Genomic DNA, 25,919 nt, shown 5'->3' with positions numbered 1-25,919 from the left:
TCTGCTGTGCTTTGAGGAGTTTCTGATTTTTGACTTCAATCAAAGCAGGTTCTACTATTATTATTATTATTATTATTATTATTATTATTATTATTATTATTATTATATTACATTATAATATTATTAATATTTGAATGAGTTAGGAGCACAAAATGGGTCCCAATGCCATATCGGAAATGAAAACAAAGGCATGAAGGTTTCTATAGTAGGCTCTAAAAATGCTGTCATTTTTTAGCGGAGAGATTAATTTTTTTTGCAAATGAAACAAAAACATCGGTAGCCTAGGACTAGTCATGATGGGCCAAGGCATTTGCTTCATTGTGCTGAGTACTTACATTATGCTTGCAACTTTGAGTAATTGGAGATACGTTAATTACAAAGGTATTATTAAGGAAATGGGCCTTCTTTTTAAGATAGGCGTATCCTGTCTAGTAACCCGTTTAACTTGTACAATCATGTCCTAAAGATGACAGGGCTGTTTAGACCAACCGGGAAAAGCGAGCCAGAAGATCTTACGTCATTATAAAACATCACTTCAGTTACTCCACAACCCTGTTGTTAAGGAGAACCTCCAAAATCTGGAAATCAGCAATAATTAATAATAATAATTATTATTATTAATAACTAGTTGTGCCCGGCCACGCGTTGCTGTGGCGAAGTATGGTGGTATGGGAAATAAAGTATTGAGGAACTGGTGGTAGTTAAGGTAAAGGCTTTACCTTACATTAAGTCCATTATAAATGGGTTATATAGCTGTGTGGAAGGGCCTTGAGTCTACACTGCCATATAATCCAGTTAAAATCAGATAATCTGTATTTTATAGGCAGTGTGGAAGAGGCCTAAGTGAGGCCTAACTCTGCCTGTTCCCTGGGCTGAGTGGGTTGCTAGGAGACCAAGTAGGTGGAGCTTAGCCTTCTAACTGGCAGCAATTAGATATAAACAATTATTCCCTTCCCTCTAATTAGGACTTAATTTTTCTTTTCTTTTTGTTGCATGAACGTAGAGGCATGGATGAGGGATTGTGCTGCCAAGTTTAGTGTTTCTGGGATGTGTAGTTTTGTTGTTTTGTCCTAGGACGAAATTTCATTACCCTTTTATATATATAGATGATAATAATAATAATAATAATAATAATAATAATAATAATAATAATAATAATAATATCTTGTTCTGTCAAAGGCTTTCATGGCCAGAATCACTGGGTTGCTGTGAGTTTTCTGTGCTGTATGGCCATGTTCCAGAAGCATTCTCTCCTGACATTTCACCCACATCTATGGCAGGCATCCTCAGAGGTTTTGAGGTCGGTTGAAGACTATAAGTGAAGTTTATATATCTGTGGAATAAAGAACTCTTTGCTTGAGGCAAGTGTGAATGTTGCCATTGGCCACTTTGATTAGCATTGATTAGCAGCTTCAAAGTCTGGCTGCTTTCTGCCTGGGGGAATCCTTTGTTGGGAGGTGTTAGCTGGCTCTGATTGTTTCATGTGAGGAGTTCTTTTGTCTTCTGAGTGTTGTTCTTTATTTACTGTCCTGATTTTAGAGTTTTTTTTAATACTGGTAGCCAGATTTTGTTCATTGTCAACTGTTAGGAATTGTGGGAGCTGAAGTCCAAAACACTGACGTTTGCCCATGCCTGGTGTTGACTCATGAAAATTACTAATGTTCAATTTTTATTGTCAGGAGCAACTGGAGTTGCTTCTGGAATGAGAGAATGTCTTCAAGGACGTTGCCCAGGGGACGCCCGGATGTTTTGATGTCTTGCCATCCTTTTGGGAGGCTTCTCCCATGTCCCCGCATGGAGCTGGAGCTGATAGAGGGAGCTCATCCGCGCTCTCCCCAGGTGGGATTCGAACCTGGCAGCTTTCAAGATCAGCAACCCAACCTTCAAGTCACAAGGCTTTTATCCCCTAGGCCACCGGAGGCTCCACTAATGTTCAATGAGTAAACACCATTCCAGCCTCTGCTTCTCTGTGGACACATCCTGCAAAAACCACCTCTCTACGTCCAGCCCTAGTCCTTCATCCTGCTCCCTGATTGGCGGATGTCCCTGTCAATTACGGATTAAAGCTCCTTCGTAGGGAGAACACCTTGCCTAAGCTTGCATTTTAAAAAAATAAAGGGCAAGCGAAGGATCAAAATGAGGAAAGGGACGGATTGGTAGCCTCGTTTGTCAATCTCAGATCAATCCCCTTCTTTCGACTCTGATTGGTTCCGACTCGGAGCCGGCGTCCCGCCCTGCGTGGTTGTCCCGCCTCCCGGAGGGGAGCGGATGCTGCTCCGATTGGCAGCGAGGGGAGTCAGTCTCCGCCCTTTCAGGTAGCGTGGAAGATGGCGGCTGCGTGAGGGGAGCGGCGCTCCATTGCCTGCCTTCTTCGCGACCCTTTTTCCGCCTCGTTTCCCGGTCGGGGACCCATGAAGGCGGCGGCCGAGGCCTGAGGGGAGGCAGGAGCAGCGCCGGAAGGGATGCGGCGGCGGCGGCGCTGCGGATGGAGGCTCCGCGGGGACGGAGAGCGGCTGGGCCGCGCCCTGAGCCTCGGGGCGGCGCTCTGCTTCTGCCTGGCGCTGCGGCCCGGAGGCGGCGAGGCGGCCCCGCTCCCGCAGGCAGGTGAGAAGCCGGGAAGGGGGGGGGGGCGTCCTCACGGTCGAATTAACGCGGTTTGGCGCTGCTTCAAGGGAAGCTGCGTCCTGTGGTGCCTCGCCGAACTCCCAATCCCAGAATCCCCTCGCTATTGGTCTGTGAGAGGGATCGAGGATTAATTATAATAATTATAATAACAGAGCCATCAGTGTGACGCGGCAGCAGAGAAAGCCAATGCCTTTCTAGACTGCATCGATAGGAATATTGGGTTGCTGTGAGTTTTCCGGGCTATATGGCCATGTTCCAGAAGCATCCTCTCCTGACGTTTCGCCCACATCTATGGCAGGCATCCTCAGAGGTTGTTAGATCTGTTGGAAACCAGGCAAGTGGGGTTTATATATCTGTGGATGAGAAACCCCAGGCAAGTGGGGTTTATATATCTGTCTGTTGGAGATGAGTGTGAATGTTGCAGTTGGACAGCTTGATCTGCATCAAATAGCCTTGCAGATTCAAAGCCTGGCTGCTTCCTGCCTGGGGGAATCTTTTCTTGAGAGGTGTTCGCTGGAGCCCTCGGTGGCATAGTGACTTGAAGGTTGAGTTGCTGATCTTGAAAGCTGCCGGGTTCGAATCCCACCCAGGGAGAGCACGGATGAGCTCCCTCTATCAGCTCCAGCTCCATGCGGGGACATGAGAGGAGCCTCCCACAAAGATGATAAAAACATCAAAACATCCGGGCGTCCCCTGGGCAACGTCCTTGCAGACGGCCAATTCTCTCACACCAGAAGCGACTTGCAGTTTCTCAAGTCACTCCTGACATGGAAAAAAAAAGCTGGCACTGATTGTTTCATATCTGGAATTCCCGTTTTCTGAGTGTTGCTCTTTATTTACAGTCCTGATTTTAGAGTTTTGTAATACTGGGAGCCAGATTTTGTTCATTTTTCATGGCCTCCTTTCTGTTGAAATTGTCAACACTCTGAAAATGGGATTTCCAAGCCTGAAACAATCAGGGTCAGCTAGCACCTCCCAACAGGATCCCCCCAGGCAGGAATCAGCCAAGCTTTGAAGCTGCAGGGCTATTCCATACTAATTAAGGTGGCCAATGGCAACATTCACACTTGCCTCTAGCAAACAAGAGTTCTTTCTCCCACCCTGGAATTTATTCTACAGATATATAAACCCCACTGTACCAGTTTCCAACATACAGTAGAGTCTCACTTATCCAACATAAACGGGCTGGCAGAACATTGGATAAGCGAATATGTTGGATAATAAGGAGAGATTAAGGAGAAGCCTATTAAACATCAAATTAGGCTATGATTTTACAAATTAAGCACCAAAACATCATGTTATACAACAAATTTGACAGAAAAAGTAGTTCAGTATGCAGTAATGCTATGTAGTAATTACTGTATTTACAAATTTAGTACCAAAATATCATGATGTATTGAAAACATTGACTACAAAAATGCGTTGGATAATCCAGAACGTTGGATAAGCAAATGTTGGATAAGTGAGAGACTACTGTACCTCACAACCTCTGAGGATGCCTGTCATAGATGTGGGCAAAACGTTAAGATGGAATGCTTCTGGAACATGGCCATACAGCTCAGAAAACTCACAGCAACCCAGATTGAGGATTAATTATAATAATTATAATAATAGGCCACAAGCTGAACATGAGCCAACAGTGTGATGAGGCAGCAAAGAAAGCCAATGCCATTCTATACTGCATCAATAGGGATATTGATTTAAAGCCCTAAACCAGGCGTATCAGCTGTTAGGAATTGTGGGAGTTGAAGTCCAAAACACCTGGAGAGCCAAAGTTTGCCCATTCCTGCCCTAAATGGTTCAGGCTCAACTTACATATCAGACTACATTGCCTCTTACCAACCTGCCTGATCATTAAGATCTTCCGGAGAGACCCTTCTCTCATTGCCACCACCAGCTTCACAAATACGGTTGGTGGTGGTGAGAGAGAGGGCCTTCTTGATAGCCGCCTCGGCCCTTTGAAGTTGAACATCCCTTCACCAGACTTCGAAATATTATGAAACATGTGCACAAAATTATGAAAAATATTGTGTATGAAATTACCTTCAGGCTCTATGTATAATAAGGTGTACCAGCGATCCCCGAGTTACAAACATCCAACTTACAAGTGACTCAAAGTTACAGATGGGGGTGAGACAACAGGAAGTAAGAGAAATGTACTCCCTAGGAAGGTAAATCCACTCTGGAAGAGTTATTATAGGAAAAGGTGTGTCCACTAAAGTCCACTAAAACTTCCTCACTGTGAGAGCTGTTCAGCAGTGGAACTCTCTTCCCCCGGACTGTCGTGGAGGCTCCTTCTTTGGAGGCTTTTAAACAGAGGCTGGATGACCATCTGTCAGGGGTGTTTTGAATGCGATTTTCTGCTTCTTGGCAGGGGGTTGGACTGGATGGCCCATGAGGTCTCTTCCAACTCTACTATTCTATGATTCTATGATTATCACCAATCCTTGTTTCCACAACAAGCATTTTTTTTTCAAAATCCAATCCTCACAGGGAGAGAAAGTAAGGTGAAATCTTCTGAAGAGGACCACAGACAGCAAAGGAAACCCCACAGGGGTGTCAACCCTTTCCTATGCTATCCACAGAATATGCATATATGTGTGTATGTTTATATATAGCCGGAGTTACACTTAAAAATTTACCTGTTCTGACTTGCATACGAATTCAACCTTAGGACAAACCTACAGAACCTTTCTTGTTCTTAACTTGCAGGCTTCCTGAAACAAATTAATTTGAAATTGGGTCCCATCTCCAGACTATTTCATTATGTACATACAGGTTGAGCATCCTTTGCCTGGAATTCAAAATACTCCAGAACTATTGTCCACATGGGTGGCTGAGAGTGTGACACCTTTGGCTTAGCTTCATGCACCAAGTTATGACAAATATTGTGTATGAAAATATCTTCAGGTTGTATGTATAATGAAGTGTATATGAAACTTAAATGAATTTGAACTTGGGTTTCATCTCCAAGATATGCCATTATGTAAATACACTTTTAGTATCCCTTATCTGGAATTTAAAAATCAGAAATATATCAAATCTTGAAATTGTCCACTTGGGTGGTTGAGAGAGTGGCATTTTTGGCTTTTCTGATGGAGAAGTGTACATAAACTTGGTTTCAGGAACCAATTTTAATTAAAACATTATATAAAATAACCTTCAGATTATATGTCTAAGATGCATATGAAACTCATATGCATCTTTGGTCTTATTTCCAAGATATCTCATTATGTACCTACAGATTGAGCATCCTTTATCTGGAATTCAGAAATCCAAAATATCCCCAAATCTGAAATTGTTCACATGGTTGGCTGAGAGAATGATATGCTTCGCTTTTTGATTGTTGTGTATATAGGCAGGCTCCAAATTATGAAAAAGAATTTAAGTTGAATTTGTGTGTAAGTTGGAGCAGGTTTATTTTTTAAATGTAACTCTAGCAATACACACACTCACACACATATATATGCACACACACATATGTACATATATACACACACAAAGACACACGCTTTGCATAGCATAGGGAAGAGTTAACACCCCTGTGGTATTTGTTTTGCTATCTATGCCCCTGTTCAGATTTCCCCTCACTTTCTGTCCCTGTGAGAACTGGATTTGGAAAAATTGGCTTATTGTGGAAACAAGGATTGGGGATAAAGCTTCGATGGAGACCCTGTTCCCCCATGATAATAACTCTTTATGCTGCATCTCCCAGCATGGCTGGGTTGAGTGCTTCCAGACCAAACCCAACCTGTAATTCAACCACATTGCTGTTTGTGATGCCATTTAATATACATAACTCACATATGGTCTTCATGGTGCTTTGCATTGTTGCATGGGAAATGTGATACTATTTCTGCTCTTAGATGCTTTCAGTCTAAAATAGATAACGGAGGAGTGTTTGATGAAACATGAGTTAGAAGTGAAGAATGTGGGCAAATGGCAGTGCGAATATATTTGTGTTAAGTCATGTAGAAAAATACAATGAGAACAATATTGTGTTATATTAGTTGCCATTCCATTAACTTATTGCTGTACTTGAAAATACAATAGAGTCTCACTTATTCAACATAAATGGGCCGGCAGAATGTTGGATAAGCGAAAATGTTGGATAATAAGGAGGGATTAAGGAAAAGCCTATCAAACATCAAATTACATTTAGGTAAGGGTTTTCCCCTGACATTAAGTCCAGTCATGTCTGACTCTGGGGTGTGGTGCTCATCTCCATTTCTAAGCCGAAGAGCCGGCATTGTCCGTAGACAACTCCAAGGTCATGTGGCCGGCATGACTGCATGGAACGCCATTACCTTCCCACCGGAGCGGTACCTATTGATCTACTCACATTGGCATGTTTTCGAACTGCTAGGTTGGCAGGAGCTGGAGCTAACAGCGGCTAACAGCGGCTTGAACCTGGGACCTTTTGGTCTGCAGCTCAGTGCTTTAACGCATTTTGCCACCGGGGCTCAATTACTAAATCAAATTACATTATGATTTTACAAATTAAGCACCAAAACATGTTTTACAACAAATGGACAGAAAAAGTAGTTCAATACACAGTAATTACTATGTAGTAATTACTGTGTTTACGAATTTAGCACCAAAACTTCACACCGTATTGCAAAATTGACTGCAAAAACATTGACTACTAAAAAGCAAGCTACGTTGGATAATACATAATGTTGGATAAGCAAATGTTGGATAAGCGAGACTCTACTGTAATAATTATTTAAAAATCCAGCTATGCTTAGAATAAGAGGATGCAGGGAAGTGGTTGGTCCTTTGATATTCTTGTTATATGTGAGCTAGATATTGGCTCTATTATATAGATTAGGAAAACAGAACAGTATTTGTACTTTACAGGAGATTTCTGTAGAATCTGTCAGCTGCCCACTTCCACCTTGTCAATGAACAAGCAGGGGTTCCACGGCCATCACCTCGAGAGTGCTTGACGACAAAAGGTTTCAGATTTTAGAAAGTTTCAGATTTCTGGATAAAGGCGGCCTAACCTATAATTCTTTCTCATGCATAATACCAGACATATTGAAAATTAACTCTTTTTGTGGGGGTGTGTTATCAACCTCCTTGCTGCCTCACTTAATTTTCTTGATTTATTGGAATTGTTCAAAGGGAAAGCACAATTATTTTGAAAATCTCTTACATGTTCTCACCTGTACAGCACTTTGAGCCATGTAAAAGCTTTAGATATCTTCCCACTCATCCCTGCATTAACTGTTAGGGAGTTAGAATTAGAGAGTGAGTTACCCAGAGTGGCACAGTGAGCAAGAGTTTGAAAACCCTTCTCCTGCCTCCAGTCAACAAAATTGCTTTCGCCTAAGTATGTGCAATACCTTGCTGTGGAGGAGTTTTGAAAGTTCTGCTTCCTTTAAAACCTACGGACTGAGTTTTCATCATGTCAATTGTTCACTCTGCTTGGCAGCAGTTTCAGTGCTTGGAGGAACATACACATTGGCTGAGAGCGTTGGCTATAATCAGCTGTCCTTATCTAGCATGTTTATACATGCATATTCTGTGGGTATTTAGGACCATCTAATAGGTCCACTTCAGTATTTAGAGGTTTTATTCATTCTTTTGTTTATTGACAGTGTAGGAAGTTTACTTTTCTGTGTAGGAGATGTTAGTTGTTTTGCTACATTTTCCTCTCTTTTAATGTTAATACAAAAAGTCAAAGTATACTAGGAATATTTGCCAGTTGAGATAGGATGGTTAGAATTTTAATACAGTAGAGTCTCACTTATCCAAGCTAAACGGGCCGGCAGAAACTTGGATAAGCGAATATCTTGGATAATAAGGAGAGATTAAGGAAAAGCCTATTAAACATCAAATTAGGTTATGATTTTACAAATTAAGCACCAAAACATCATGTTATACAACACATTTGACAGAAAAAGTAGTTCAGTACGCAGTAATGTTATGTTGTAATTACTGTATTTATGAATTTAGCGCCAAAATATCACGATATATTGAAAACATTGATAACAAAAATGGCTTGGATAATCCAGAGGCTTGGATAAGCGAGGCTTGGATAAGTGAGACTCTATTGTACTTGTCCAATTTTACTATATTTATGTGGTTGGCCTTGTTTTTCTCCCCACTATCTTCACTGTGTTTATTTACAATGTGGCCAGGAATCCCAGTTTCATATATTATGCTGGTGCACACAGACTGTTTCTTTCCCCTTTGTGTGAGTTTGTAAAGAAAAAAATGTTCCATCTGTACCTGGGGTTATGGTTAACTGGGTGTAGACAAGACAACAAGGAACTCTGGATTAAAGTTGTTTTATGATCCTGATTTCTTTGAGTACACTTAACTATACTCCTGAGCTTGGACACCATCCAACACTTTCTTCTTCCTGGATTTTGTCTGTTTGGGAAAAGTAAAGAATGAAGTGGGAAAAATATATCAGCAAGCAGTTCATCCAGGCACAGGCAAACTTCGGCCCTCAACTGTTTTGGACTTCAACTCCCACAGTTCCTAACAGCTGGAAGCTGAAGTCCAAAACATCCGGAGGGCCAAAGTTTGTCATACCTGATACACTGTGGCATAATTGTTCAGTATGACAGGTGTAGAGCATTCCTTTGGTAACTTACATTTGGACAAATTACAACAACAGCTAATGTGATTACTACTTTTAAAAGCCTTTAGTACTTGCTAGCTCTACTACAAAGTGACTTTATATGCATAACATGCTACCTTTTGGTGTGGGCTTGATTATGCTGCCATTGAAAGGGTTTTGAAAGTTCAGTGTGTCGAAAAAGAATAAACTCCGTTCTGGCATTCAGCTTCAAAAACAGAAGTGAAAATGAGATTAAACTTTTCTGTGGCTTTTACAGCTGGTCTTGTGGTTGCTTGTGGTTAAAGATGATAGAACACTTTTGAGATCACAGAACTCTTTTGTTGTCTGTCCCCCCATTCAGTAGATTTCGCCTCACTCAGGCTGACTGGGTAGTCACTGTCTGGGTCCTCCTTTTTCCCTTCCTGAAGATAGAGACAATATTTGCCCTCCTCCAGTCTGCTGGGACTTCTTTTAATATATATAGATAGGTAGACAAACACACATACGGACAGATTTGCCACTGGCGTGTTTCTGTATGTTTTAGAGATATTAGAAAATAAATGAATAAGCTGTACAACAAACATTTACAGGAATACTTAAACCATTCAGGCCTCAGGTTGTGGAAAGCAAAAGTTATTTTCACATCCCTTGACATTTTATAGTAACAACGTCTCAACCTGCTTGAGGTATTTATCTCTTTAATGACTTCAGTTTGGTTTGTGGTTTGTAAATATTTTGGGTGATTTGTCAAGTTTTTGTTTAGCAGAGATTTGTATCTTTTGTATAATGTTGAACAAATAATTTGGTTTGAAAGTATCCTGTCTGGTTACTTTAATGCACTGTGAAATAAAACACAAGCAGTCTTCCTACACCCCCATTAAGGCATTTTTTTGTATTAAATGTGGGCGTCTTTCTGTGTTATCAGTATTTGTATGGCCATTGTGTCTGTCTTCCTTCCTTTTTTCCTTCCTTCCTTTCTTCCTTCTTTCCTTCCTTTCCTCTTAATACTTCCCTTATTTCTTACATGATCAGGTTTAGACATGTTCATGAAAATATTCTGGTTATTTAAATTCATGTTTTGTTCATGCTTCAGGGTGTCTTGTAGTAAAATATGATGCATGTCTTGTGTAACAAACGCTAACTTTAAAGATTTACTCTTTGATCTTTGGGCTGGCTTGTTAGCCTTTCAGTTGCAACTATAGGCCATCCTGCTTTCCAGATTTTACTGAGAAGCAACACATGAGAGCTTTATCTCATAGTATCACTGTGTAACAACATTATCACATCTTGTTCTAAGATTCTTTTTTAAAATCATTGCTTCTAGACTCACAGTGCTGTACCTATCCTAGTGCAATTGCTCGGTATGCTGGGATTCTACTATACATTTCAGAGTGACTGAAAGTTCTTTTTAAAAAGTTAATATTTCTGGACTGTGCATCTCAAACTGATGATACTTGACAATGTGTTCTTTTGACACATATGGTGAATCCTCTGCACCCAAATTTAGGGTATTTTAAGCAAAAGCTTTGTGGTTGTTTTTAATAGTGTTAAAGACATTTCCTCCTTTGCATGCACACACTCAACTTAATTTGGCCTGATAAAATTTGAATATTAAATCACATTGTATTATGTAATGAATTGACAAACAAATTCATATTAAACAAGCACGGTGAGTATTATAATGTGCAGTATGCATATGCATTTACATCCAATAAATAAGGAAGCTAACGTACCTGATGACATCAACTGGCAGTAAAATATATAACCGTAACTTGCCGATAAAGATTAGTTTCACACAAGGGTTGGTCTAGTATGCAGCTGAATTGTTTTGCCAACACAGCTCCTTTTCCACCTTTGACTAATATTAACTTGAATTGCTGTAGCAATTGCTGTGTAATCTTCCTGTTACACATGAAGGTGACTTGGGTTAAAACTGCAGTTATAGTAGATAGAACCACTGCTTTCCAGCGAGCTAAACATGTATGAATCGTGGCAGTTGAAACATCTTCTTGGGAAATATTGACCACTTGTGGTTTTTAATTGTTCAGTTTCAAATATTGTTTAAATTATTTGGGGGGGGAGAGAAATCTACTGTTTTTTTAAAGAGGGGAGGCAAGAAGTATAAAACAAAATATGGGATTATGGTGATGGCATTTGTTCTAACAAAATGTGAAGTATGTCACTTATGCTCTCACTTATGCTCTCAGTCATGACAGTGAACCCTGATTCATCACCCTGATTCATCACGCTCTCGCCTTCACTCTTTTCCATTTTTTTCTGGGCAGTGGAAAGATGGTGGTTTTAATTCACCCAATTGTCGACAAATCAATTTATTTATGCACATTGGTGCAGCTCTGTGTCATATAAAAAACTAGCTATGCCCAGCCACGCGTTGCTGTGGCAAAGTCTGGTGGTATGGGAAATAAAGTATTGAGGAATTGGTGGTAGTTAAAGTAGAGGGTAAACGTTTTCCCCTGACTCTGGGGGTTGGTGCTCATCTCCATGTCTAAGCCGAAGAGCTGGCGTTGTCCTTAGACTCCTACAAGGTCATGTGGTATGACTGCATGGAGCACCATTACCTTTCTGCCGGAGTAGTACCTATTCATCTACTCTCATTTGCATGTTTTTGAACTTTAGGGTTGGCAGAAGCTGGGGCTAACAGTGGGGGCTCTCTCCGCTCCCCCAATTCAAACCTGCAACCTTTTAGTAATGATAGTAATAATAATGACTTTGGTAATACACACTGCTTCCCTTCCTTCTCAGTGTGGAAGAGGCCTAAGTGAGGCCTAACTCTGCCTGGGATGAGTGGGTTGCTAGGAGACCAAGTGGGCGGAGCTTAGCCTTCTAACTGGTAGCAATTGGATAAAAACAATTATTCCTCTCCCTCTAATTAGGACTTTATTTTTCTTTTCTTTTTGTTGTATCAACCTAGAAGCATGGATGAGGGGTTGTGCTGCCAAGTTTAGTGTTTCTGGGATGTGTAGTTTTGTTGTTTTGTCTTAGGCCGAAATTTCATTACCCTTTTATATATATAATTTCTACAAAGCAGGAAACTGAGAACTTTCGAGGTGTAGATGTCTTATCTTCATTACCCAGTTTGTGTCCTTTGAAGGTCTATACCTCTGTATGCAGTGAATGCATCTATGCCAGTTTCCCCACTGCTCAGATCCACCTTCCATCGTCTAAAGCAGTGGCTCTTCTCAACCTGTGGGTCCCCAAGTGTTTTGGCCTACAACTCCCAGAAATCCCGGCCGGTTTACCAGCTGTTAAGATTTCTAGGAGTTGAAGGCGAAAACATCTGGGGACCCACAGGTTGAGAACCTCTCATCTAAAGCTGCAATGATTTCTCATGTCAGCCTTGTATTAGTCTTGTGCTATTGGCAAGAAGACATGGGAGAGGTGGAGCACCCAGTCTATTATCTGTGCCCAACATAGAATCCAAAAGAATGGCTAGAAAACAGGCAGCCCTTCCCATTTTATACTCAGTATAGACTCATAGCTCTTGGTCTGTCTCATCACTGGTTCACAGTAGAATAATGCCGTAATTTTTGTGAGCTAGTAACCTTGTGAGCTTATTTATACATTTTATCTTCCATTTTATGTTAGTCCACTTTAGTTGTCAAAACTGCTCCTTTCACTGAAAATCAATTTTACTGTTCCTGTTCCAAAATACTGGCGTATTCACATTGTGTTTTTGACACTAAACCTTTTTATTGTGGGATGGCACTTACCCTATTCTTAAACAAGGTTTTGTTTTTTTACTTCTTGACAAATGCGCCTTGGAGAGTAATAGAGAAATAATAGCTTTCCGATCTCTCAAGAGTTAGTAACTATTACATAAAACTGGTTATGAAATCATTCACAGTTTTAGAAGAGTTCTCCTGACTCTGCATGTGCCATCTTTGATGAATTTGTGGAAATATATTCCATGAAGCTGAGAACTGATGGTTTGAGATTTTACACTGCAATTTCCCAAATGACTTAATAGTGGACATGTTGACTGAAGCTTTTTGGTCTTCAGAACATTTGCAGGGGCAACTTTTTCCACCATTTCCTTACTGAATCAGATCTCTTGTGTGGTCATCTGGAGCCATCAGACTTCTGTGAGAAGTCATACGTTGGAGATAAATGGTCCTCTGTTGTCTGTTCCTAGCCTTTCGTAATGGAAGATACTCTGGCCGTAACCCAACAGTCAAGCCATTAGACCACACTAGTTCTCTCTTTTGCTGTTGATCCATTGGATTTAATGTAAACCCGATTTTAAAGAGTTTATTTAACGAATTGTATGTTCACTGTTGCAAAGAGCAATACTATAAACTTGTAAACCTTCACATGTGACCATTTGTTTCTGAGATTGAATACAAAGAAATGGGTAACAATGTTTAAATGGCTCTTAACATTGGACTTTCAGATGTATTGCATCACCATTCCTTGAATACTTTACATTGGCTGTGATTGAGGTTTCTAAGAGTTAAAGTCTGCCCTTATGTTTGAAAGAAGCATTGATCAGATGCAAACCAAGAAATGTTGTTTTAGCTTGAACAGCTACCCTTTTTGGAAGCGAGAAAACAATTCGAGGTCACCTTCCCAACCCATAAAGGTGGCAGAAACCTGATAATGTATTATTTGCTGCGTGTGTTCTAAATGGTACGCAGTTAGAGATGCCAAGAAGGTCAATATCACTGCAGAAATAAATAACTGCAAAGAAGTTTTACATCTCTGTTAGCTGGTACTTGATTAGGTGTTCTAATTTATGGAGAGATATTTATTTCAACCTTTTGTTTGTTTTCTAGGGGAGGTGGAAGTCACTGAAGTTCCTTTCTCATTGATGATAGTCTCTGCTTGTAGTCTTATCATCCTAGTACTACTACTTGTGAACTGTGTTTCCTGTTGTAAAGACCGAGAGATAAACTTCAAGGTGAGTATAAGAAAGAAAAACTTATTTCCCTGTGATAATATACCTATATAAACAGTGATATATATATATATATATATGTATATAGTTTAATATCTAGTATTAAACGTCTTTCTGATTACATCAAAATCAATTGTTTCCTGACTGCAGTTCCCAAAGTTAGTTCAAACTTTATTATATTGTTAGACATCCTTACCTGGGTAGCCTATTGGTATGTTTTTAGATTTTTGAAGCATTTAAGTTCAGAGAAGGGGTTATGCATTGTTTTAAATGCTTTCCATAGTTGTTATTGGCTTTATTGTGTGGTTCATTCTTTATTTTGTGGTTTCCTAGCAGCAAGGTTAGTATAGAAGTCTTAAAAATAATAAATGCATGTGAAACAACTTCCCTGGGATTTTAGCTTGCTTGACTGATCAGGTAAATGTGGAAAGTGGATCTGGGGTATTGCTGCCATTGGTTTTTAAGAGCTAAATGGATTGTAGTTAAGTGGGCACAGAAGTAGTCTGGCCATGTAAATAATATGATGAAAGGTGTCTATTTAGGCAGGTAAAATGAACTCCCTTCTCTCATTGTTGTATTTAAGACACAACTGAAGACCCATCTCTTCTGGGAGGCCTACTCAAGCCCACTCTACACTGCCATATAAAATCCAAATTATCTATTTTGAACTGGATTATATGACAGTGTAGACTCATATAATCTAGTTCGAAGCAGATAATGTGGATTATCTGCTTTGATAATCTGGATTATATGGCAGTATAGAAGGGGCCTAAGTTAATTTTGAATCATGAGTTTTGGATTTACATTCTATTGTTGCTATATGTTGATTATTGTAACCTGTGTTGTGATGTGTGTATTTTATAATGGTGTCTTTTAAAATATTTATGGATACATTTTGTTGTTTCTATATGTTGAGAAGTTTTGACTGTGTTGTACCCCGCCGAGAGAAGATTTTCCTAACAAATAAAATGTACTATTATTATTAAATTGAAAAAGAAAACAAAGTTAAAGTGTTCATAGCGATTTGGTTAATAAAACAGTTTTCTTAAAAAATATATTCAGAAGGTTATGTGAGGCCTCTTTTAAACAATAGCTCTTTCAGAAAAGCATTTGGAGGGGTCAGTTACATAGCCACAGGATGGAAGTTTCATGATATGGATTGATCTGAGGTTCTGGAATTTTATGAATGAGACAAACAGGATATTGTTGTAGGAAGCTCTGTAGCTGAATATGATTGAGTGCAATTGAATTTGAGAGAATAATTATATCGGTTGTTTATTTCTTGGATTATAATATTTCCCTGTGGTATCATTCCCTTCCACAAGAGCAGGCTAATTGGTCGGTAATTTGCTGGATCGTTTTGGTCAACTGAATTTAGTTGTGACTAATGATATTCATTTATTTCATTTATTTTAGGAGATATGCTCAATGTACGTCTAAACTTAGATTTGCCCAATGATCATATGAACAGTTTATACAAGAACAAAATTGTGTATTGTTACATTCTACTTAACACTTTTACATAAGGAACACTGCGCACTGCAGCACTTACAAAAGGGCCAAAGAGTGTCTGACATTTGTGACCTAAGTCATTGGATTGCTATAAGTCAAAGTCTACTTAGATGGCAGTTAACAACAAAGTTTTGCTTTCCCGAGGATTTACATAACAGTTAGGGCACATGGGTATAAATAGCTAATCTGCATCTTGAGTGCCTGAATAAGGCAAGTTCGTTTTGCTCTACTGGTCTTGGTGCTTTTGTAGGAATTTGAAGACAATTTTGATGATGAAATAGACTTCACACCACCTACAGAAGACACCCCATCTGTTCAGTCTCCAGCAGAAGTGTTTACCCTTACAGTCCCAAATGTTTCTTTGCCAGCTCCAACACAGTTCCCCCTTCCTACAGGTAAGATGTTTCTAAACTCAAGTGCCTTCCTTCTCTTCCTACCCGTAGCCATGAAATGGAAATCTGATCTTGTGACTGAAGCGCCTTCCGGTCTCCCTATTTTTCTGTGCCAAATCAAAATGCTAATTTTTTCTACTGGATTTTTTCATATTTTTCTTGAACAGCTTGTGAGCTTGTCCCGTGAAATTAAGTGTGTGGGAGTTTCTGGGTCTGTTTAGTAACCCACCCCCCATCCAAGGCAATACCTTGCACAGTTTGTAATTTAGTCTCTTAAATGCTGGTGTGGCGCTCAGTAAAAAAGGAATTTGACATCCCTTACCTAGACAGTTGAAGAAAGAAAGAGACTATATCTATATTTTGTTGACATAGAGATGGACAGCTGTCCCCCTCTTTTTGGGCTATCTCTCATAATATACTGTGCTGGATGTAAATTATAGTTCAACAGTTGGATTTGCCTTGAGGATCACCTCACACTTCCCCATTTTAGCCAGAGGTTGGTTTGATTCACATCTGTTAGTCTGATGCCTTGTTTGAAGACATACATTTATTGATGACCATATGCAGGGCAAATCTATGATTGGTTCTTTCAGCCACTGTGCTTCTTGTATCATCTATCTCAGGGGTCCCCAAACTTTTTAAACAGGGGGCCAGTTCATGTTCCCTCAGCCCATTGGAGGGCCGGACTATAGTTTTTTTAAAAAAAAAAACTATGAACAAATTCCTATGCACACTGCACATATCCTATTTTGAAGTAAACAAACAAAACTGGAACAAATATAGCCTCAATGTTAATAATAATAATAATAATCATCATCATCATCATCATAAAAATAATAAAGAGGGTGGGAAGAGACCCTTTGGGCCATTTAGTCCACCCCCTTCTGCCTTTGTGCACCAAAAGCACAAGCAAAGCACCCCGACAGATGGCCACACAGTCTCAATGTTGTTAATAAATTAATAATAATAATAATAATTTTAAAAAATCATACATCATACAGCCCTAAATACTTGGGAAGTGTTTGAGTTGTGATTTTGTGATACGAAATCCAACATCTACATCTCGTTTGCTGTGTTATACTGTGCCTTCCTCGGCAGAGGAGGAGCGAGCCGCCACCACGGGGGCCAGATAAATGGCTTCAATGGGCCACATGTGGCCCCCGGGCCTTAGTCCGGGGACCCCTGATCTATCTCATGGCATGTGTGAAAGGCTACATGGCATTTTATGAAAGGAAAATAGTGAATTCACTCAAATAAGTAGCTTTTTAAAACAAAACTGTATATGTTCTCTTTAACAGAAGCACTGAAATCTCAAGTTGTCCGTCAGAACTTAAACTATATTCAAGAAATTGGAAATGGCTGGTTTGGAAAGGCAAGTGCATGTTTTAATATTGCACCTCTCCATCTCTGTGAAAATATTTTCTGCTGCAATGAGCAAAAATAGCTCTTGAATACATTTTGAAGTGTGAACTTGCCATGTTATCAGTAAGAGGCTTCGGGAAAAACCTATGCTGTTTGAATTTTAAAATGGAGGTTGCCCTGGTACCTTGGTGCAGTGCTGTTCTCAGATTTGAATGCTGAAAGAAAATTTGTTCTCTGTTGCTTTAACTCTTTAAAATATTTTAATGGTTCAAAATCAGAAACATTCACTAAGAGCCATATGATAGCCATAGTTCCTATGTATTATGTATTAGAATGTATATCTATATACCCCCATGACTTCTGTTAAGCCATGAGGGCAAATATATAAATGTACAAAAAGATAAATCAATGCCATTTTCCCTAGAAATGTGAGGTTGGTTCCCCTTTTCTTAACACTTCCTGATTTTTATAAATGTTGGTAGGGTTTCTGGAATCTCTGAGATCTATTTATTTTGCACATGTATAGTATTCTTCCCTTAAAGGGGGCATGCATGATTCTCCAGTCTTTTATGTTTACAGACTTTTTCACCTACTCTCCTCTTAAAACATGCATTTTACACCCACACATTATTCTTTTGGTCCAAAAGCTGTAAAAATTATCCTTTGCTTCTGTTGGAAGCATTTTGCCTTTAAGTAATAGCCATGAGACTATACAGCTGTAACTTTTGGCCCACCATTCCAGTTCTGGCATATGCTAATTTTGCTCAGACTAATGTGTTCTTTAAAAACAAGAACTCAGGACATGTTGGCCTGTAGAGGCATTGAAAACATCTTGCATCTGTCATATTGCTTAAACTCTTCCAAGTTTTTGTAAAACGGTACTCTGAGTGAGATGTAAGGCAGATCATTCAAATCAGAATTCGTGTTAAGTCAACATTTAAAATGAAACGAAATTTAGAATGGAAATATAAATTCATAAAAGGGGATGCTGATTGTCAGGATGTCTACCTGCACCCACTGAAAGCTTCTTTAATGTTGTTTGTGTGGATTGTAGTTACCTTTCTTTTGAAAATGTAACTCAGCCTTTGTGATCACATTTTAGGTTCTGCTTGGGGAAGTTTACACTGGCACCAGTGTGTCAAGAGTCGTTGTGAATGAATTAAAAGCAAGTGCTGGTCCCAAGGAGCAAGACCGTTTTTTGAGGCATGGAGAGCCTTATTTGTAAGTAGTTTCTCAGTAGCTTACAGTGATCTCAAGTAACCTTGTAAATATTATTGCCCCACCTTTTGAAAACAGTACTATTATAACTTATTGTGGTCTTCTCAAAGTTCTTGTAGTAGTGAAAGATGTCATAAAATTAGAAACAATTAACTTGGAAATTTAGAGCGTGCAAGCTCTGAGGGACTGAATAGGGGTAGAACAGGGCAGTTGTTCCAGATGGTAGATTAGTTAGTTGTTCGTTTTCTAAAGTTAGTTACTATTATTATTATTTCACTTCAACTGACATGAATTGAGAAGGTTTACTTGTGAGATTTTTTTGCTAAGCTAAGTTTTGCACTTTGACTTTTGGTATATCATTTTCAGACTTTGTGAATCTTTGTATTAGTCCTATAATTTCCACATATGTCTTTATTCAGTTTTATTTGATTTTCATCCTGGTATTCAAGAATGTACATGGTTATACAGTAGAGTCTCACTTATCCAAGCTAAACGGGCCAGCAGAAGCTTGGATAAGCGAATATCTTGAATAATAAGGAGGGATTAAGGAAAAGCCTATTAAACATCAAATTAGGTTATGATTTTACAAATTAAGCACCAAAACATCATGTTATACAACACATTTGACAGAAAAAGTAGTTCAATACACAGTAAATGTTATGTTGTAATTGCTGTATTTACGAATTTAGCACCAAAATATCACGATATATTGAAAACATTGATGGCAAAAATGGCTTGGATTATCCAGAGGCTTGGATAAGCGAAGCTTGGATAAGTGAGACTCTACTGTATTTGTTTTTATCCTAGGCAAGCATATGAAGCTACCTAATGAGCTTTTTAAGGTTGAGCAGAGAGAAAGTGAAATATTTTGTGTGCCTTTTGTCACATGTGCTTTTAGTTTTGCCATATATTTCACATAATTTTGTCAACTCACTTGGTGACTTTCTGCTCGGGTTCAGCGGTAGCAAATCTTTGGTATCCATGGAAGATGAACCCAGTCTATTGGACTCACACAACTCGGATTTCATTTATTAACTAGCTCACAAACACTGTTCCACGCTCTACAGTCTCTTATTTATTTTTCCTTTCAGAATTCTTCAACATCCTAACATCCTCCAATGTACAGGGCAGTGTGTAGAAGCTATCCCTTACCTTTTGGTATTTGAATTTTGTGACTTGGTGAGTAAATGTTATTTTACTATGGTAGCATATTGGTATTGGTTTGATCTCCCGTTCTTTCCTGGCCAGGTTTTTGGATCTAAAGGGGGACTTACCTTTAGGGAATGAAAAGAAGAGGAGGGTCTTAAACAGTGTGATGATGGATTTGGATCATGTGAATGCCAACGATTATTATGAATGGTTATGCCCTGTTTGTTGTTGATAAGCAATACTATAGAAGCAAGTCAGATATCGTAGTCCAGATTATGCCAGGCAATATTTGGAGGGGCAGGGCAGGGGCGGGATAGTTAGTGTTCTAACATACATTCTTTTATCATTTCTGGGGGTTGTTTATGTACTTGCAGGCTACAGAAGTAGGTTCCATTTTTCTGTACGTATCCTAGGCTACTTGCATTTATTGTCTAGGGCTTGTCTTCCATTTTATTCTTAGATTAGCTTTAAAGCAAAGACTTCACCAAAAATACCCTTGTCTAGTGCCTGGATGAGGGATGTATAGATCTCCAGGTATTACTGGATTTCCGTTTCCATTATCTGTACTAGCAGCTTTTCCTTCCATGGTTTAGAGCAGGGCATCTCAAAGTTTCTGATGTCAAGGGCCATCAATCTCCTCCTTCCCCAGCATGCCAGAAACTGGTACCAAATGGGTTCCTATTAACTATAGTTTGCCCCCTTCTCTTATTAAGGACTGACAACCAGTGGCTCAGGAACCAACACTGCTCCACAGACCACTGCTCTGAGTCTATGGCATTTGAAACAACCTTTCTTCCCTCCTCTGAATATTTTTGGACTAGATCTGGCCTAATTGTACTGATCTTGTAATTTTCCTTTGTCTCTAGTGGGGTTGAATGCTAATTAATTTTTCATTTAATGTCCTGGTTTGTAAGTTTGGGTGGATGAATGGACATGAGCTTTTCCTGAGTGAACTTTTATATAGTTGGTTGCCTTGGGATCATTTATTTATAATGCATTCTGCCCTGCTCCAGATATATGTAGCCTATTTCAAAGATGGTTTTACATAGGAAAAAGTGGGTATAGTTGACAGACTGTAATTTGTATTAATGCTGCAATGTCTTGGAGACTTAGCACGTCATTTCAAACATTGCCATGATCCTGTCAAGTATAATCCATAAAAGAATTTAAATTGCTAGGAAATAATACAAGGCAGTGAGTTTTGCAAACTTAGTAGCATTCATATACATAGCTGCTATTAAGTGATGGGCATTGAAATTAAACCCCTGTTTCTGTATCCTGCTTCAGCCAAGCAAAAGTAAAATAAGGTGCAGTACAGCAGCTGCAATAACATTTTGTGACTTTTGCAAGTCTGTGATCTCTGTAGCTTTTGTAAGTGAGAAGAGGAGTGGGATGTGAAGCTGGCGTTAATTGCATACTATGCTGTGTTGCCCTGTTAAAATAAGCTGTTACAGCCATACCTACACTGTGCAATATTAGTAAGTTTCAAGCTGCAAATACTGTCTCTAATCAATACATGGAAGCATTCCTTTTTCGTTTTGCATTTTTCACTACATGAAAATATCTTCACATAGTCATTTGTGGTAACATCCAGGCAGTGGAAACTGGATTTGGAGGAGATTTTTTTCCTCTACTTGAGATGGCTTTTTCCAGTAATAAAATAATTAACATTCAATGGTATTTGAGTCATGTTTTTCCATAGCTTTTCATCAACTTACTTCATGAATCCATTTTATTTGCATGTCTGAATTAAAAAGCAGGATTTTTGCTTCAGGATGAGGCAGGCCTTTACCTGAAAACCTCTAGAACTTGTTAGATGATGTTGCCAACAATGTTAAAAATGACTGTGCCAGATCAGCTACTATTGTGGGGGAGTACTTGACAGATTTGCATGTTTATGAGGGAGTGATGCATGCAAATGTAGATCCAAATTTAACCCTTCTTAAAGCAAACACTGAGATTTGTTTGAATAGACCTGACAAACCAAGCTCTCATTCATTTCTTGTTTCTGCTCCTAATGGAAGGTGGATCCAATCCAAATAATGTATACTCATTTAACTCATTTAACAATCTATGGTGGAATGGTAATTACGTGTCCCTCTAGATCAGTGGTTCTCAACCTGTGGGTCCCCAGGTGTTTTGTCCTACAACTCCCAGAAATCCCAGACAGTTTACCAACTGTTAGGTTTTCTGGGAGTTGAAGGCCAAAACATCTGGGGACTCACAGGTAGATGTTGTTGCCTTGCTGGACTATATCTCTTTGCAGTCTTGGCCAGAATAGCCAATGATGAGGAATGCCTAGAGCAGAACTTTTCCAACAATATCTAGAGCAGAGCATGCTGATGACACACCACTTTTAGACAGTAATTCAGTTTTACTAGAAAACTGAACAGTAAGCCAACTCCTGATCAGAAATAGGGATGCATACATAAACTGTAATAAGGGAACAGATAAATAAAAGAAAACCTTTTATTTATATATTTAAAATATATGATTTCTTGCTTATTTCACAGATTTGGGTTTCTCATTACATTCCTGCAATGCACATAAGCACTACCTAAAATCAATAAAAATAAATAAATTAGCTTAAATCAATAAAAATAAACACCAGTTGAAATAAAAATGAACAACATATGGAGATTAACATAAAACACCTCAACTCAAAATAAAATAAGCAATATAGCACGAACAGTAAATTATAATTAAAACCATAATATACAAACCAGATTACTAGCCATGAGAATTTGTTTCCCCTTGACTTTTCCGCACAGTAAAGGTTTGATTGGTATTCTTATTTTATATATCTGGGGCTCTGTATACATTTCTCAGACAAAATGGAGTTATGAATTGAAAAAGTTTAAGAAGCCCTGATCTAGAGGACCCAGCTGAAGTTCACAGTTTCAAAAAGTGCCCGGTTGAAAGACCAATCATTTGTTAGTGTTTTGCTGCCATCTAGAGCTGGTGAGGCAGTTTGGTTCGAGTTTTGGATATGTGCTCCTGCAATGAATCATAGAGTCATATGTGTAAGAGGACAAAAACCGCCGGTGGGACTTTTAATCGGTCTCTGGAACTAGTTTTCTCAAAACAGGCCAGGTGTTCTGTAGCTACTAGTTGACACGTGTGAATCAAATATTTGCCTTAGAACCAGTTGCGTTTTCAATGAACAAATTTAAATTGTACTCCTTTTGCTAGATTGGTAATTATTGTATGGGGCTTTCAGTTTCAGGCTTTCTTCTTTGCAGTACTTTTAGAATAAGACCTAAATGCTTTTGTTATAAAGACTTTATAAGGCTAATGACTTTGTACATGTGTGTGGTTTTATTCAGTTTTCACTTGTTACATTGTTTGATGTGTTTGTAATGTTTTAACCTATGTGTAATTGTTCTGAATTTTTAATTTGAAGATGTTCTTTGCTTCTCTGAGATTGTTTTTCTGTGTAAGATGGGATGTACATATTATGTAAAGTATTTTAAGCCCAACTACAGTAGGGTAGATGATGAATCAAGAATTCCACTGATTCAATGCGTATAATATATTTATAACGGGCAATAGATCTAAATATTTAAATAGAAATCTATAGCAGACTCTACATGTCAGATCCATTTGTTTGATTCTAGCGGATGTGTTTGAAACAAAGGCTGTCAAGGTGAGACATTTATTTCCTAGTAACTTGCTCTTTGGGGACCAATGCAGTGCAGTGACCCATGGACTATATCTAAGGTGAAAAACTTCTAAATGCTCATCTTGAAACACACATCTACTTCACAACATCAGCTCCAGATCCATTTCAAAGTACTGGATTTGACTTGCCAGCCCCAGGCCTCCCATAATCCTCTCACCATGTCTGATACTTAAGCATAATGGGAGAAGTATACTACAACTTCTGCGGACTAAAAATTATGGAAGGTTGACTTAGGTCCCTGGAAGGTTAATAAGTGCATATGCTCCAATCTTTAATTGCCTAAGGCTTTCAAGTGTCCCTTCAATCTGAAAAGTGGAGATTAAAAAGGTTGGAAACCTTATAACTATCTTCCCAATATTTTCTCAACACCCTTTTCAGGAAAGATGTCAGGACGTTTGTCTAACATTAGAAATGAATGCTCTTTTCTTGTTCCCCTCTTGGTAATATCATTAACATCAGTAAATTACACAGTCCAAACATTTTTTTTCTTGGTTCCTTGGTTCCTTGGGACGCTGATTCAGAACATTGAATTGCATAGACTGCATCAGCTCTAGTTTCTCGGATTTGGTTGAATTTATAATTGAAAGTTTATTTCATAAATCTGTGATTTTTGTGTGAAATAAGTAGAGTTTCATATCTTTGGTATGTTTCCTTCATGCTTATAAGATTGAAATAGCCTGGTTTTGGCTGCTATGTGTTGTTTTAAGTATGAATATATAGATACTGTATTTAATGGATTTCGTTCTTAATTGGCTGAAATATTTCATTTGCCTGTCAGTCAGAGGTCAATTAACAAATGCAATAACTTTTGCATTGCACTATTCCAGTACTTATTCTTACCTCTGATTCTTCTTTCTCATATAACTCCTTATCTCTCAACTCTAAGTCCCTTTGATTTGATGTCTTGTCATATTTTTTCCATTATCATTGTCTTTTGTCTATTGTTGTGTTTTATATTGCTATTGTTTTTATTCAGGCTTGGCCCCATGTAAGCCGCCCTGAGTCCCCTTTGGGGAGATAGAGGCGGGATATAAAAATAAAGTTTTTATTGACACAACGACGTTGTATGACACAGCAAACAAGATAGATATGCTGGATTTCGTTTCACAAAACCACAAGTCGAACACTTCCCAAGTGTCTAGGACTGTGTGATGTATTTTCGGATGATGCGTGCAGATCCCAGCAGGGTGGCCTTTTGCAGATCATAATTTTGTCAATGTCTATTGTTTCCAAATGCCGGCTGAGATCTTTTGGCACGGCACCCAGTGTGCCCATCACCACCGGGACCACCTGCACTGGTTTCTGCCAGAGTCTTTGAAGTTCAATCTTGAGGTCCTGATAGCGGCTGAGTTTTTCCTGTTGTTTTTCGTCAACGCGATTGTCACCTGGGATGGCAACATCAATTATCCAAACCTTGTTCTTTTCCACAACTGTGATGTCTGGTGTGTTGTGTTCCAGAACTTTGTCAGTCTGGATTTGGAAGTCCCACAGTATCTTTGCGTGTTCATTTTCCACGACCTTTGCTGGTTTGTGATCCCACCAGTTCTTTGCTGCTGGGAGGTGGTACTTGAGGCATAAGTTCCAATGGATCATTTGGGCCACACAGTTGTGCCTCTGTTTGTAGTCTGTCTGTGCGATTTTCTTACAGCAGCTGAGGATATGATCAATGGTTTCGTCAGCTTCCTTGCACAGTCTGCATTTTGGGTCATCAGCTGATTTTTCGATCTTGGCCTTAATTGCATTTGTTCTGATGGCTTGCTCCTGGGCTGCAAGGATCAGGCCTTCTGTCTCCTTCTTCAGGGTCCCATTCGTGAGCCAGAGCCAGGTCTTCTCCTTATCAGCTTTTCCTTCAATTTTGTCAAGGAACTTTCCATGCAGTGTTTTGTTGTGCCAGCTGTCAGCTCTAGTTTGTAGTGCAGTTTTCTTATTATTATTATTATTATTATTATTATTATTATTATTATTATTATTATTATCCTGTAATCTTAACCCAGGTCAGTTAATAGGTACCAATATAGAGTAATCACCAAATGGCCTTAAAAGGACCATAACATGGACCTTAGGTGCCTTCTCATCAAACTGTTACAGAGTCTGGAAATCTGATGACAGAGTTCTGTACGCGCGGTTATTTATAACTCTTGCTAATAACCTTGTTGACTGATGAGAACTAAACGATGTGTGCTGCTTCATTACATATCTGTTAGGTGTGACCAGCATTGATGAGTGTTCTTAAACTCCTTTTACAGGGTGACCTAAAAACATATCTTTGCAATGAAGAGAACGTTAAAGGAGACTCTCAAGTAATGTTCCTGCAGAGGATGGCCTGTGAGATTGCTGCTGGACTCACCACAATGCATAAGCATAATTTTGTGCACGGGTAAGATTTTCAAATATTTAATGCTGTCATCTCTTTTTCGTATATCATTGATAACGCACCAAGGCTGAAGTTCAGTTGTAAAATGCAAGATGTAACAGTTCAGCCAAAGGATG

At 39.1% G+C, this 25,919-nt stretch overlaps 1 protein-coding gene across 2 annotated transcripts in view; it reads left to right on the top strand.

Moving 5' to 3' along the window:
- lmtk2 (lemur tyrosine kinase 2) overlaps positions 1 to 25,919 on the top strand; it is a 136,649-nt gene that overhangs the window by 93,432 nt on the left and 17,298 nt on the right. Inside the window, exons 1-7 of one of the 2 annotated variants that reach the window (XM_008120892.3) lie at positions 2,298 to 2,604; positions 13,993 to 14,117; positions 15,877 to 16,021; positions 17,317 to 17,390; positions 18,483 to 18,601; positions 19,690 to 19,777; positions 25,676 to 25,806. In XM_008120892.3, coding sequence (XP_008119099.3) covers positions 2,463 to 2,604; positions 13,993 to 14,117; positions 15,877 to 16,021; positions 17,317 to 17,390; positions 18,483 to 18,601; positions 19,690 to 19,777; positions 25,676 to 25,806 — 824 coding nt within the window. In that variant the 5' untranslated portion in view covers positions 2,298 to 2,462. Of the gene's footprint in view, positions 1 to 2,297; positions 2,605 to 13,992; positions 14,118 to 15,876; positions 16,022 to 17,316; positions 17,391 to 18,482; positions 18,602 to 19,689; positions 19,778 to 25,675; positions 25,807 to 25,919 lie in introns of those variants that run through there. The other variant, XM_062964390.1, reaches the window with a different exon arrangement.

This window comes from Anolis carolinensis, unplaced genomic scaffold (genome assembly GCF_035594765.1).
Source record: "Anolis carolinensis isolate JA03-04 unplaced genomic scaffold, rAnoCar3.1.pri scaffold_13, whole genome shotgun sequence".
Lineage (NCBI taxonomy): Eukaryota > Metazoa > Chordata > Lepidosauria > Squamata > Dactyloidae > Anolis > Anolis carolinensis.
This window is presented reverse-complemented; position numbering and strand designations above follow the sequence as displayed.